General features: G+C 38.0%; 2 protein-coding genes across 6 annotated transcripts in view; one reads left to right on the forward strand and one right to left on the reverse strand.

Annotated features, from left to right (window-relative positions):
* Positions 1–4,328, forward strand: part of smtnb (smoothelin b) — a 55,818-nt gene extending 51,490 nt beyond the window's left edge. For 3 of the 5 annotated variants that reach the window (XM_026939616.3, XM_026939618.3, XM_026939620.3), the window contains one exon: positions 2,348–4,328. In XM_026939616.3, the coding sequence (XP_026795417.2) occupies positions 2,348–2,501 (154 nt within the window). In that variant the 3' untranslated portion in view covers positions 2,502–4,328. Of the gene's footprint in view, positions 1–70; positions 240–2,347 lie in introns of all 5 variants that reach the window. The other 2 variants (XM_026939617.3, XM_026939621.3) reach the window with 1 other exon arrangement.
* Positions 4,329–4,391: 63 nt separating this feature from the next.
* selenom (selenoprotein M) lies at positions 4,392–14,620 on the reverse strand. The gene is made up of 5 exons (XM_026939622.3): positions 14,323–14,620; positions 11,429–11,464; positions 11,304–11,338; positions 8,355–8,433; positions 4,392–4,920 (listed from the first exon to the last, which is right to left on the reverse strand). Exons 1-5 carry the CDS (start codon positions 14,428–14,430, stop codon positions 4,696–4,698), a joined length of 483 nt encoding a protein of 160 aa, XP_026795423.1. The 5' UTR covers positions 14,431–14,620; the 3' UTR covers positions 4,392–4,695.
* Between the last annotated feature and the right edge of the window lie 958 nt (positions 14,621–15,578).

Below are 15,578 nucleotides of genomic sequence, written 5' to 3' on the forward strand. Positions count from 1 at the left end.
TCTTTTCTGTCTTTCTTTCTTTTCCAATACACTTCACGTGCTGTTTCCTGGCGATGGGATTTGCGAGTAGGAAGCTTGCTGACTGTCCCCAGCTTTTGGATGTGGACGACATGGTGCGGCTGCGGGAGCCTGACTGGAAGTGTGTGTATACGTACCTGCAGGAGTTCTACAGAGGCCTGGTGCAGAAAGGCTTGGTCAAAACCAAAAACTCCTTATAAGGTCCAAACTGATCCAAAACGGTGAGAGTGACTATAAAACCTTTCAGGAAAGACCTGACCAGTGGTGACGGAGGGGATTTTTTTTTTTTGTATAGGCAATGGGTTTAGCTCACTTCCTGCACTGCAGAGTTTGATTCTGGCCCTAGAACACGTAATTCTTAGTACATGTGATTGAACTCACCAGACAGTCAGTGAATGAATGTTATAATTAAATGTTATGCAGGTTCATGTGGTTTGTATTGGGAACAAAGATCTGGAGAGAAAGTTAGGTGAGAAAATATTGGGGAATAAACGAATTACAAGCTATGCGTCAGTCAGTACTCAGTACCTGGAAACGCTATGACGAGGTGTTGTAACGCTACTTCTGTCGGTTTTATTAAGTGTTTTTTTGAGTAATATTGCCCCCAAATACATCTCGGGTGTAAACAATAACACCTGAGATGTAATTGAAATATCTTTAAAGTGTAAAGAATACAATTTTCCCCCCCCTTTTTTTTTTTTTTTTGCCAGACATGCTGGAACGCCACCACTTTTTGAAATCAATCCATTAAATCTGTTAATTTTTCTAAAAGCAACAGTTTGTTCTCACTGGCAGTTTATCAGGGTGGTGTCTGAGGTAAAATGTCTCCTCTATGCTGAACCTCATCATAGAGTTTCTGTCAGATTTCTTTTCCTGTGATATGACACACATTTTATTGTATCATTTATTCGCAGAAAATACAGTACTGATATTAAGGCTTATGTGATTATAAAGAGCAAGGCTTTTTACCAGCTGTAGCAGTAATGGCCAGTTCAAGAATCAGCCAGCAAGATCACACACTTTCCTTGCCTTTTCTTCTTCTAATGTACTGCCAGTAAACACACAATGTAATCGTAGCAACTACATTAAAAAAATTTTTAAAAAAACCGAAACTTTGATCAGATTTAGATGCCATTTAAATAGTGCTTCAGTACAAGTGAAATTACTTTGGAAACTTTTCGCTGCAAATTCGTTCTATACTGGTATGCAGCATGCACACACTTCACGTTAATCTGACTGAAAGCAGGATACACGTGGCCACTATCTTGCACACCTGCTCTCTGCATCAGCACACTGCCAGATGTGGCTTTTCTTTTTCATTATTTTCTCACTGACTTCACATGGATGAATAGTGATATCAGTATTTGAATACCGCTAATGCAGTAAGTTTTAATCTGAGCCTGAGGATCTGTACACTGTTACTTTCCTAAAACCATAATGACACATGAGCTTCTGCATAAGTACAGAACACATTCCTGATTGTTGTATTTGGAAGTGTTGATTAAACAGGACACAAAAGGTTATATTTAAATAAACTAGAAATAGGGGAACTTAAAAGGCATGGCATTGTTAATCAGGGCTGCATTGTGTATGCATTCAGCTTATACAGACTACTGTGATGATCTTTATCAAAGTTTTGTTTGTCAGTTTCGGTGAACAACGTAACATCATATCAAGGGTCTGGCCACGTTCACCATCACTTGGTATTTGTGAAACGAGCGCCGCTCCAAGAGCTGACGCCCAAACATGGTCTTGGTTTGGGTCGTGTAACACAGAGAGAGCGCTCTTGAATCAAAGATCCCTGTCCAGCTTTATCTGCCTTAGCTACTGTTTTAGAAACCAAACACTATTTAAAAAAAAAACATAACTTTGTTCATTTGTCAGCTTCAGAAAATTTAAAAGGCAAACATTTAGCATGGCTTGGCTTGTTTTGACATAGTTTCTCTGACAGGCAAGCTGAAAAGCCAATTAATTTCACGTCGTAGGGGTCATTAAAGGATGAAACAAGCCTACACCTGCTTCTTGCCAGTGTTAGCAAATCACTGTACAGTGCTATTAATATATCTGCTGATTTACCGTTAGTTACAGGCTTTGTCATAAATCCAATAAGAAAATAACTTTGTGTGGAGCAGATGCAGTGCTGTGTATCCAGTTCATTTCCTGTTGCTTGGTTACACTAAAGTGAACCCAGTTATGAGCAACCTGTAAATATTTTTACATCTGCTGATTTATTTACTGCTATTCTAATATACAGACATTAAGATGGACTCTGTGTGTGTGTGTGTGTTTTATTATCTGACTATTCCTTTTTCCAATCTCTTTCCATCAGGGCCTTTGCTAACTGTATGCCCCTGTTGGAAGTAGAGGACATGATGATAATGGGCAAGAAGCCTGACTCCAAGTGTGTCTTCACCTACGTGCAGTCGCTGGTCAATCACCTGCGCAGATACGAGATGACATGTCGAGCACACTCGGATCACTGAGCGCTTACTTGCATCCCCGAAGGCCGATGCCACCGTGTTTTTTTTTTTTTTTTTTTTTTTTTTTTTTTTTGGTAGAACATTGAAGTGTTTGCTCTTATTTGCGGTTCTTCTGATCGTATGCCACATTTCAGCTACAACAAACCAAAGGTTAAAATATTGCGCAGGATCACAGCACGTCGAGTAACGCTATAATGCTTTAGTTCATTAAAAAAAAATCTAAAAAGATGGTTTAAAAACTTTTATTTAAAAATCAGCGATGAACTTGTTTTGGCAAAAAAGAAAAAAATGTTTGATTTAGAATCCCAGAAAAGACAGCTTATTTTTATTTCTATGCCATGCAGCGAAAGTTTTAATGGCTTGTAACTTTATTCCATGGTACTGTAGCTGGTAGAGGAATCTGATCTGCATGCTTCACCATTTGTTTACTTGAATTTTCATTGAACTCATTTAGATCATAGGGCACAAGTGACTGAAGTCTGCTGTGAGCTGTGATGTGCAGATATGATTTCTCACTGCTTTGTATTCCTCCCCATGCTGAAACAATAACGCTACTTAACTGGATTGAATTTACTAACCATGCTTCATCACACTAGTATAAATCCATGCTCAGTCCTGTTTTCCTCCAGCTGATTTAAAGCAGACTCTCCGTTAAAATGTTGATTGATCTGAGGACTGGCTTCCACTCCATAGTAGGAGAGGAACTGTTTCAACATGGGGATTACACAACACAACACAACACAACCCACCACACTGCAACACACCACACCACACCACAGCGCAGCCTCAGACACCCAAACACTCACATGTACAGACAGCGGAGTGGTCCTGTAATTTATGCTTTATGCTCGTGAATTTTATTTTATTGTCTTTACTCTTTTGATATTCATAAACTATACTTTGAAGGAGTTCATTCGCAAAAATGACAAATGGCTCATCAATCACACAAGTTTTCACCCTGGTTATAGAAACAGAAGGGGAAAAGTTTCAGCCATGCGTACCCTGGGTCCAGCACTTTTTCTTTTCTTTCTTTTTTTTTTTAAACTTAAGCTAAGATGATTTATGCTTACCAGAAGAGTTCAAAGCTGTTTTTATATATATATTTGAGCAAGTTTGTAACTATTGGCTTAAATTACTGATCTGCAAATAATTTTATTTAACAGATTACACGGATTTACAGGGCAGAGTTAACGCTGTATTAATTTTATGTAGCTGAGAATTCATTTAATGTGCCAATAAGCTGTCTTTCTGTTAACTAGTATTAAAAAAATAGCATTAGAACACTATACAAAAGGTTGTTGTAAAACTGTAATATTTTTTTTTTATTTGTCAGTCTTAGCCAGTCTCGTTTTGTAGTAATTTTCTCAAATAAAACATCGTGCTGTAAATTGTGCTAACATGGAGGAGAGTGACTCTAATGTGGTGTGAATTTTGGCTAAACTGTTCTTTTCTCTCATGGCTGGTTCTCTGTTCTACGTAATTATGTAGCAGAGAGGAGAGAAATCGTGTCATCTTTCCCTCCCAAACAGGACTTGGCACACTTGAGAGCTGAAGCCATCCCATGAGCTGCACCTTTTTACTAAACAGTATTAATACTGATGAGCTTCATAAGCAGAATAACAGCAGGTGATGTTCTAAACTAGTATATATTCCACACTATAGATTAACTCTAAAACATGCTGTATATGTGTAGAAAAATAGATGGATAGTTCATTGGCTAGAATTTTTTTTTTTTTGTTTTCCATATTTGCACCTAGGAATATTGTTCACTCAGCATTTCTGTACACTGCAAATTAATATGAAGTATGATATTAAAACCTTTTATTGAAACCACTTGTTTGCTTATTGACTGCTGAAATATTGAAATATCAAAACAAACACACATTCCAAACATTCCAATTAAAAATATTTATTTATTCATTTTGTCTCTGTGGTATCATTATGCAGCACTCTATGGAGACCAACTTAGACCAGTAAGAACGTAGATCATCAGCCCTAAACCAATCGGATGATTTTACAGTTTGGGGCATCATTCAGTTCTCATCTGGGCAGAGACTGGACTCCATAACAGCTCGTTATGATCAGCTGTCTACACCCGTACTGGAAAAAGCAGAGCACAGACGTGTGTGTGCCCAAGACTGGGGAAAATATGACAAAATTTTGTTACTGATCCTAATTAATTTTTCATGTATAAAGACTATAAATCTTTGTGTGGTGTCGCTTTCTCAGGCTGGGGCTCCTCTGGGAGATCACTGTTTGCGGGTGCTTTTCTAGTGTGATGCTCTTTGAAGGGGCTGTCTTTAGCTGGTGAGAAGCGAAACTCATCTGGCACTTCATCTTCAGCTTGTGCTTTTTTATAGAAGCCCAACTCCGCCAGAAGACTGTTAATGTCAGTACGGGTCATGTGTGACAGTGGTATGCGCTGCAAAGGAAAAGCAAGAGTGAAGAAGATAGTCAAGTCAGAATAAAGATCAAGCATACCTCCTGCAAGTCTTCAAAATGAGAAAACATCCTGCTAGTACTAGGGAATTCCTGGAAGAATGTAAAACTGCATAGTTGATGTCAGAATATAAGAACTAGTGCTGCAATAGGGTCTAGCTAAAGATATTTATTTTAGGAGAATTCTGTAGAATGAATCTTCTTGAAATGGAGATCTGGTAAGGGTGTAAAGATACACTCCAGACACGATTTGATTCTCAGAAGATTTTAACAAAATTTGAATGAAGAAAAATGATGACTGAAAAGACTCCTTTTTTATTTCTGTGTAATAAACAATGCAAAGCAGAGTGAATTTTTGTCAGAATAAACCTAAATAAATTAAAAATTGCTGTGAACAAAAGGTTTAACATTGTAAACAAATTGTACTGCAGGTGCACAATATCTTAAAAAATAAATAAATAGAAAAATTCTCCCAAACTTTTGGACTGAATAAGCAAAGTGCCTGACCCAGGGACTGAAAACAACTGACAGAAACATAATGAGAGAAACAGAGCTCCAAACTTGGCTAAATTGCCCGATTTCTGCAGCCTCATTCACTGTAAATCACAGTGTCATGAGGTGGTGGTGGTTGAAAGCTACTGAAGAGCTCTTTTTAACCATGATACCATGGTCATGTAACCATATACTATATAATGCATGTTGCTTTGCATGCCAAAGCTATTGGCCTTTCGGTCATTTCACAACTGCAGGTGATTTCCTGTCTCGGTAACGAGAGAATGCAAATTCACCTGACCAGTGTGCTCTCTATATATTTTAACACTCTGGTTTGCACAGATTGGGACATCTGGTGTTCAAACAGTGCAACTACATTACATGCAAAATTAACAGAATGCTGATTTTTTTTCCCAGGATGCACATCTTCCCATTTTTGCATCGTGATGCATGATGTCATGATGTACCGTTACACCCCTAAGATCTGGCATTCAGATTTGGAAATCCAGATTTTGGAATTTTTCATGAGGCCAGATGTTAAACAGTTCCCAAACTGATTTCATAAAATCCTCAAAATCAGAACATTGGACACTTTGTATTCTGTTACTTCAAATAGAAGTTACTTCAGTCTGTCTTGGAATATGATTCCCTACAATGAGAAAGGAACCATGAAGTACTTTTGCAGCAAGTCCCACACAGTGTAGCATCACTGGACAAGAACTGGGAAGATTTGCTGTCTGTGGAACATTGTGTAGGTTCAAGCAGGAGTTTTGTCCAGCAGGTGGTGCCAGTAAGAACCTGTGGTTAAGAAGAAGTGTCTCTGCATTCAGATTTTCAACATGACCTTGCCCTCTTCTCCTCACCACTTTCCCTTGATGGGATATCTGTTAACCTCTTAAAGAGGGCTCCATTACTTAATGATCCACAGTCAAGTTAATTCAGCCATGTGTCAGCCTGGCTGTAGACTCCAGGAATTTGTCTGGAAGACATCTGATCTGGTGCAATTTCCTTTTCAAAACAGTAAAAACAGCTGAAAAAGCTCTATAAACCCGATTACTGGCACGCTGAAACTGCTGCATAAAGTTCAGGGGTCTGAAACAATTCACTCTTGGTTATATTTTTTTTTCTAGTGTGTTCTGTAGGTGATAAAGACTGTTAACACCACCAAGTGTGTCAAGGGTACAAATGATTATTAATGCAAATAATAAGTGCAGCACTTTCAACGCTACCTTGTGAATCAACTACGAAGGTAAAGCTGAATAAATGCTAGTTTTTCTGTGTAAGTTTGGTGAGGTGCAAAATGACAGACTAACTGCAGCATTTTAAAGGCTTCGGACCTTCAGACAGCGTAATTAATGGCTTTATGACCTTAAGGAAGTTTCAAATTCTGGGTAGGATGGAGAAAACATCTGTGACTGTTTCTGCTCTTAGCATACTTTAACACTGCTGTGGTTTGTCAGCTCCTGAGGGACCTTTACACTGTGGATTAATCTCTCCTTGTACTACTAACACAGTACATTCTCCACAGAGATGTCTTTAAAAAACACTTTCAATGATTATTTATATACATATAAAAAGATAAAGGAGAATAAATGACCAATTAGTACAAAACCTGGTGTTAATGTCCAGTCCTGTACTCATCACTGTAACGATGGAGTCAGTGTTACAGAAGCACAGACGTAACACGCAACACTCTCAGAGAAGTGCATTGTGGTGTTTGTGGGATATTCCTCAGCCCTGTTTATTCAGGACTATACCATATTTGTAACAAAATCCTCACATGAATCTGAAATATAACTGAATACCCTGCTAACACTTCACCCATCACTCCTGTGACACCACGTATTTCATTCAGATGCTAACACACTGCCCCTGAAACATAATGTATGTATTTTAAGTAAAAACATAACCTTTTATTATTACATAATTTGGCAGAAGTGTATTATTTTTAAACTGATCAAATAAAATCAAGTCTTGGTGGTGGACATTTGAAGTTCACTGTATGTCTCCTGCATCTTTCCAATTTTTGTCCATTATACCAATGTAACAATTCACACAGTTACAGCTACCACCCTGAAGTTGATTATTTTCCTATAACATTACATCCCGAAGTGTTTTATTCCACTCATACTGCAGCAAGTTCCCAAAGATTTCTTATTTCTTCTTCTTCTTCTTCTTATTATTATTATTATAATTTCTTAAAGAACAGCACATCATACTTTTATCCATTTATAATTATAGTTAATGTAGTGGAACTTCCATGAAACAAGTTTCCACTTACAGTATCGCACTAATAAACAGCTGTCCCCTCACCAGTTCATCTATTTTCACTTTTTTAAATTTTTCAGATAAGAAATGATTTATAATCGCACTATCCGGTGTGACCCAGAAGAGGACGGGTTCCCTTCTGAGTCTGGTTCCTCTCAAGGTTTCTTCCTCTAAATCTGCATCTGGATTTCTGTCAAACTGCTTTCTGTCAGTGTGTATTGTTAAAAGCACTTTACATATAAAACTGAATTGAAACTGAAATTTTAGAAAAATGCAGTTTGGTACTGAGACATCGTTCCCCTGCAGACTTTCCCAATTCAGAAATCTTAAAAGTGCAGCTTTACCCCTGACTGTTACAAAGCACTGACACTGGAGACTCCTTCCATAAATGTTAAATAACTGTCTCTGAACATGTGAAGGATTATACATTTTTCTTTGATTATCTGGTTATTATTAGCCTTAGATTATGTGCAGCATCCACCGTATAAGTCCCTGTGAATTAGCTGCTGCTATAAAAAGATGCCAGTAGTGCAGCTGCAGCTGTTTTTTGCAGCTGCACTACTGACTGAGCTGCTGTTATAGCAAATTACTCAACATTTTTTTTCAACCAATCAGAATTGAGAATTCAACAGCGCTGTGGTATGATTCTGTACTTACATCCAGCTCCTCGTAGTAGTGGTTCAGGAGGACGAGCTCAGGGTCTGCACCAGGGATGTGCTTCATCACCAAGTTATGACTGAGAAAAATGCAAAATCAAGGACCATACACCCTGAACAATGTGGGCAAGAAATCAATTCAGGACAGGAAAAAAAAAAATGTGTACAGTATAAGTTGCGGATTGGAACAAAATCTTGGATGTACAGGGTGTCGGAAAAGTCAGGGACCAACAGAAATAAAACTGCATATACTTCATTTTGTATTTATTATTTACAACATATGATTTTTTTGGACAATGTACATTTCCAGTGCTAAGGATTTTGAGAGAGTTTCTGTAAGACTCTAATTTAATTTCTTGGTCTCAGAACACATACAGCACACTCAACTGAACAACCTGGCCAGATTTTAATTTATATCAAATAACAATAAATACAAATAAAAAAGCATTATACAATACAATAGTGCTACAATACCACTGAATAAATGAATTTAAAAAATGATGTAGGTGTCGAGTGTGGATGCGAAAGCAGTAACGACTTCAGGTAATCACTTCTTTTATTTTATTTTAATTTTTTTTAGCAACACTAGAATATTATGTCAAGCAACTGACTGTTGATCATAGATGGATCTAGAACTAAAGAATCCCAGTCTTCCTTCTGTCACTTTGCTCTTAAAGGAATCAGTAAGTGACTGATCTAATTTACATCATTTTTCCTAAAACAGACGTTTGCTTCTTTAGTTTTGCACTGAAGCAATGGAGCTAATCTACAACAAGTAATGAAAAGTAATGAAGGATCTTAATTATCTGCCTCTGACCACATCCAGTTCTTCACACAGACTTGCTGAAGTGCTTTAGGACACAGTGTCTCTTACTGCAATTTCTGAAACACAGAGGCAGCTGTCAGGAACAATCAGAATCACTTATTTCCTCAGGTTAAAAAAAAAAAAAAGGAAGTTTAAACTCAGACACACAGTGTACCATCTGGTCACAGATGTGGCTTGTACTGAAACTAGTTTGACCACACACACGCTACACCACTCCTCCAGCAGTATGAAGGTGGAGTTGTACTGGAAATCTGGAAGTTATGCTGCTGATAACATACAGTAGTTCAAACTTCACTTTGTAAATATGGACTTTCAACAGAATTGTTTCGTTATAAACGATATCACATGGCGTAATCATGAGCAGCAGGTATCTCTTTAGCTTCACTAGCCTTATAGCTCCAGTGCAGAACTAGATAGCAAACATTTCCTGGCTGATTGATGATTAAAGCGGCGGTTAGGGAGGTGTGCAAATTTGATTCTTCACTGAAACGTTCCTTTGATCAATAGACTTCCCATTTTCTACACTTAGTTGACAGTGTTTGCTAAATGATATGCTACTACTACTGCTAATGCTGCTACTGCTACTACTACTGCTGCTGATACTGCTACTTCTACTACTACCACTGCTGCTACTGTTACTTCTACTACTACTGCTGCTACTGCTACTTCTTCTACTATTACTACTGCTGCTGCTGCTACTACTACTACTGCTGCTGCTGCTACTACTACTACTACTGCTGCTGCTACTGCTGCTGCTACTACTACTATTACTACTACTACTGCTGCTGCTACTGCTACTTCTACTACTATTACTACTGCTGCTGCTACTTCTACTACTACTACTGCTGCTGCTGCTACTTCTACTACTACTACTGCTGCTGCTGCTACTACCACCGCTGCTGCTACTTCTACTACTATTACTACTGCTGCTGCTACTTCTACTACTATTACTACTACTACTGCTGCTGCTGCTACTGCTACTTCTACTACTATTACTACTGCTGCTGCTGCTGCTACTTCTACTACTATTACTACTGCTGCTGCTGCTATTTCTACTACTATTACTACTACTACCACTGCTGCTGCTACTTCTACTATTATTACTACTACTACTGCTGCTGCTACTTCTACTACTATTACTACTACTACTGCTGCTGCTACTACCACTGCTGCTGCTGCTACTACCACTACTTCTACTACTATTACTACTGCTGCTGCTACTTCTACTACTATTACTACTACCACTGCTGCTGCTACTGCTACTACTACTACTAATACTACTGCTGCTGCAGCTGCTACTACTACTACTACTAATACTACTTCTACTACTACTACTAATACTACTTCTACTACTATTACTACTACTACTGCTGCTGCTACTACCACTGCTGCTGCTGCTACTGCTACTACTATTACTACTGCTGCTGCTACTTCTACTACTATTACTACTACCACTGCTGCTGCTACTGCTACTTCTACTACTACTACTAATATTACTGCTGCTGCAGCTGCTACTACTACTACTAATACTACTTCTACTACTGCTACTACTTCTACTACTACTAATACTACTGCTGCTGCTACTTCTACTACTACTAATACTACTTCTACTACTGCTACTACTTCTACTACTACTGCTGCTGCTGCTACTACCACTGCTACTACTACTTCTACTACAACTGCTGCTGCTGCTACTACTACTACTACTACTACTACTAATAATAATAATAATAATAATGGTGACATGGTGATACAGGGGTAGAGTTGCCTCACAGCTCCACAGTCCCTGGTTTAATCCGGTTTCCTCCCACCTCCCAAAAACATGCCTGTAGACAAACTGGCTACACTACATTGCCTCTTAATGTGAAGGAGTGTGTGAGTATGCGTGTGTGAGACGCCCTGCGACGGACTGGTGTTCTGTCCAGGGTGTATTCCTGCCTCACACTCCATGGATAGGCTCCGGAATCGACATGATCCTGACCAAAATGGCTGAATGAATAATAATAAAAACATTCTGGCATGATACACGCTCAATGTGCACATAGACCATGTGCATAGACCAACATAATTCTGAAGATTAGAGTTCAATAAATTAATTGCCATTATGAACTGGATGAAGGATACTACAGAGGGATGTCTTGGGTCACGAAGGCCTTCACCTGAGAACAAAGAGGAAATGATTCATAGTTATCTTCAGTCAATATGATAATAGTTTTTTTTAAGGAATACAAAAATATCATGATCCTTACCTCCCTCAGTCTATTCAGCTGTCATCCTCCACAGGTCTGGAAAGAAATACAATATGGAATAGGTAAAGACAGAAATATTTCTTTTATGATTTCTTTATCTTGGATTTGTTCATAGAACAGCAGAAAGCTTTAGACTGAAGCTGATCATTTTTATTGTCTGTAATCAAACCTAAATTATTACTGACAATAATCAGGGCACCCTGGTGGCCACCTCACAGTTCCAGAGTCCTCAGTTCGATCCTGAGCTGGCTGTGTGGAGTGTCATATGTTCTGTCCGTACCCCCACTACTAAAAACATGTCAGTAGTTTGAGTGGCTATGCTAAATTGGCCCTAAGTGTGAATGAGTGTGTGAACGTGTGTGTGCATGGTGTCCTGCAATAGACCGGTGTCCCATCAAGGGTGTATTCCCGCCTCATGCCCATTGTTCCCAAGATACGCTCCAGATCCCCTGTGACCCTGACCAGAATAAAATGCTTACAGAAGGAAGGATGGTTGGTTGCATGGACGGATGGATGGACAGATGGATAGATGCACATAACAAATGGATGGATATAATGATGAATGGACATGATGGATGGATGGATGGATGGATGGACAGATGGATAGATGCACATAACAAATGGATGGATATAATGATGAATGGACATGATGGATGGATGGATGGATGGATGGACAGATGGATAGATGCACATAACAAATGGATGGATATAATGATGAATGGACATGATGGATGGATGGATAGGTGGACATAAAGGTGGATGGACCTAATAATGGATGAATTTCATAATGATGGATGGATGGATAGATTGATGGATATAATGATGGATGGATATGATCAGCTTTTACACTCCCAAATCTCTGTGTAATGCTGATGAGAATCATGGCCCAGGGTCTAACACTAAACTGCACACTGTCTTCTGCATATCATTGTTAGGTGTCGCATTACATTACATCTAACATACACAAAGACCTTTTCAGAGTAAACCAGGTCACACATGCAAAGTCAGTTTCTGCAGGTGATACAAAGAATGTGGCCAACTGTTTTGGTTTTCAAAAACAGAGGTTTCCTGTTACATCACTGGTGTTGCCAGATTAGCTAAATTTCATCAAATTGGGCTTAAACATACTGGCATGAAATATAGTACGTGTATTTGGTTTCCATTTGGCAAACACAGTTCCAGTTTGAGATGAATGATAGCAGGGGTTCTTAAATTATTTGCAGCCAGGGACCCCTTTAAGTCTCAATTCCACTGACACTCTCTGTACAGATTTAGTTTAGGAATATTATTTAAATATGTGCAATAATATATCAATTTATTAGAGTCTTGGAGATTTTAATCCTGAACTTCACACTGACAGAAATCATTCGATCCAAGTTGAGATTATTTATAGGCTTTTCATTTATAGATTTTTAAGTTATTATGGTTTGTATTAAACTCATTTAATTCAAGCGACTAGTCAAACAGACTCTTTACTGTAAGAACTCAGTAATAAATATGATGACTTTGATAATAGTGGGTTGTGATTTCTACCACTGTAACAGTTAAAAAAAAAAATTAAAAAAAATCCCAGCTCATCGATTGAGAATCCTGTGAACTGGGAGTAAACGCAATCTGGCAACCCTTGACATCAACTTATCACTTTTCAGCTGTTGTTTTCCATGAAACGCTCCAAAATTAAAACACATAATTCAGCTTCATTAGATATATTATATCTGAATGTAAGTAAAGTATTTAATGTTACTTGTCTGGTCTGTAAAGATCTGTGAAAGAATGCGGTTTGGAGGAAAACTAACCTTAACCACTCATCATCATCATGATGCAGAGTAATTGATTAGATAACTAACCTTAACCACTCATCATCATCATAATGAAGAGTATATGATTAGAGATAACTAACCTTAACCACTCATCATCATCATGATGATGCAGAGTAAATGATTAGATAACTAACCTTAACCACTCATCATCATCATAATGAAGAGTAAATGATTAGATAACTAACCTTAACCACTCATCATCATAATGATGAGTAAATGATTAGATAACTAACCTTAACCACTCATAATCATGATGCAGAGTAATTGATTAGCTAACTAACCTTAACCACTCATCATCATCATAATGAAGAGTATATGATTAGAGATAACTAACCTTAACCACTCATCATCATCATGATGCAGAGTAAATGATTAGATAACTTAACCTTAACCACTCATCATCATAGTGATTAGAGATAACTAACCTTAACCACTCATCATCATAGTGATTAGAGATAACTAACCTTAACCACTCATCATCATAATGATGATGCAGAGTAAATGATTAGATAACTAACCTTAACCACTCATCATCATCATAATGATGAGTAAATGATTAGAGATAACTAACCTTAACCACTCATCATCATCATGATGCAGAGTAAATGATTAGATAACTAACCTTAACCACTCATCATCATCATAATGATGAGTAAATGATTAGAGATAACTAACCTTAACCACTCATCATCATCATAATGAAGAGTAAATGATTAGATAACTAACCTTAACCACTCATCATCATAGTAATTAGAGATAACTAACCTTAACCACTCATCATCATAGTAATTAGAGATAACTAACCTTAACCACTCATCATCATCATAATGAAGAGTAAATGATTAGATAACTAACCTTAACAACTCATCATCATGATGCAGAGTAAATGATTAGATAACTAACCTTAACAACTCATCATCATCATGATGAGTAAATGATTAGATAACTAACCTTAACCACTCATCATCATAATGAAGAGTAAATGATTAGATAACTAACCCTAATCTCTGTTGTTTTAAAAAACAGAAATGGCTCGTCTAGTCATAGGGTTGTACTGATTGTTCACTTCCTCACCTCCACTTTCGCTCTCGCGAGACCATCCAGCTTTTTCCAGTCCACTTCATAAGCCAGGATGATGGATGGAAGAAACGCAGCCCAGAAAAGCGGCCACATGCTGGACATGACACCGGAGACTCCTGACCTGTGACTCTCACCTCCCGCTGATGGAGCTGCACACTTTATTAACGGAGGGAAGAAGAGTTCAATTCCTCAGATGAAGATGTCACGTCCGGACTCCCTGCCACGTAAAGGGTCTCTCCCTGCAGAGCCGCTTACTAGCGCACTAAACAGTGTGTGCAGCTCTGGGGTGTGTACTGTTCTCACGCGCTCTCTAGTACGCTAGTATGCGGCTCTCAATGTTCCTCTTTAAGGAGGCGGAACCAGGAGAGCGTAATGTCAGAGCTGGAAGCTTATTGGCTGGTTCTACGCATGCGCAGTCTATTTCTGCGGCAGGCTGTAATGGGAATTCGGAGTCTTTCGGCTCTCAAATGGCGGATTTTTCAAATCCAAAAAGAAAGAAAGTGTTCCGTTTTAGAAAGAAAGTGTTCAGTTTTAGAAAGAAAGTGTTCATTTGTCTTTTTATAAAAATGTCTTTTTATCACTTATCTGTTCAGTGAACTGTTACTCTACCCTCTGTTTAGCAAAATAATATTATATCTTGTGTGTTTGCTATAAAATGTATTTAAATATATTTTCAACTAAATTAAATGGAAAAGCACCACTGTACTACATATTAACATTAACAAATACAGTGAATATTACTATTATTGTTGTTGTTATCATCATTGTTGTTGTTGTTGTTATTATCATCATCATCATTATTGTTGTTATAATTATCATCATCATCATCATCATCATTATTGTTGTTGTTGTTGTTGTTATTATAATCATCATTATTACTGTTGTTATTATTATTATCATCATCATCATTATTGTTGTTATCATCATTATTATTGTTGTTGTTGTTATCATCATCATTATTGTTGTTGCTGTTGTTGTTATTATTATCATCATTATTATTATTATTGTAGTTGTGTTGCAGTATCTGTGATTAACATCATTAGACTCTAATCTGAATAATATTTCAGTCCATTTATCTTATTTATAATACTCCCACCCCATGCAGGAGACTGTGGTGGCACTGGGCAGCTCCTTCAGTGACAGGCTGCTCCACTCGGCCGTGTGTGAAGGAGCCGTATCGCAGGTCCTTCCTCCCTGCTGCTGGGAGACTGTACAAGCAGCACTGCTCCCAGCGGACCCCACCACTTAGC

The sequence above is a fragment of the Pangasianodon hypophthalmus genome, chromosome 24, assembly GCF_027358585.1.
Source record: "Pangasianodon hypophthalmus isolate fPanHyp1 chromosome 24, fPanHyp1.pri, whole genome shotgun sequence".
In the NCBI taxonomy this organism is placed as follows: Eukaryota; Metazoa; Chordata; class Actinopteri; order Siluriformes; family Pangasiidae; genus Pangasianodon; species Pangasianodon hypophthalmus.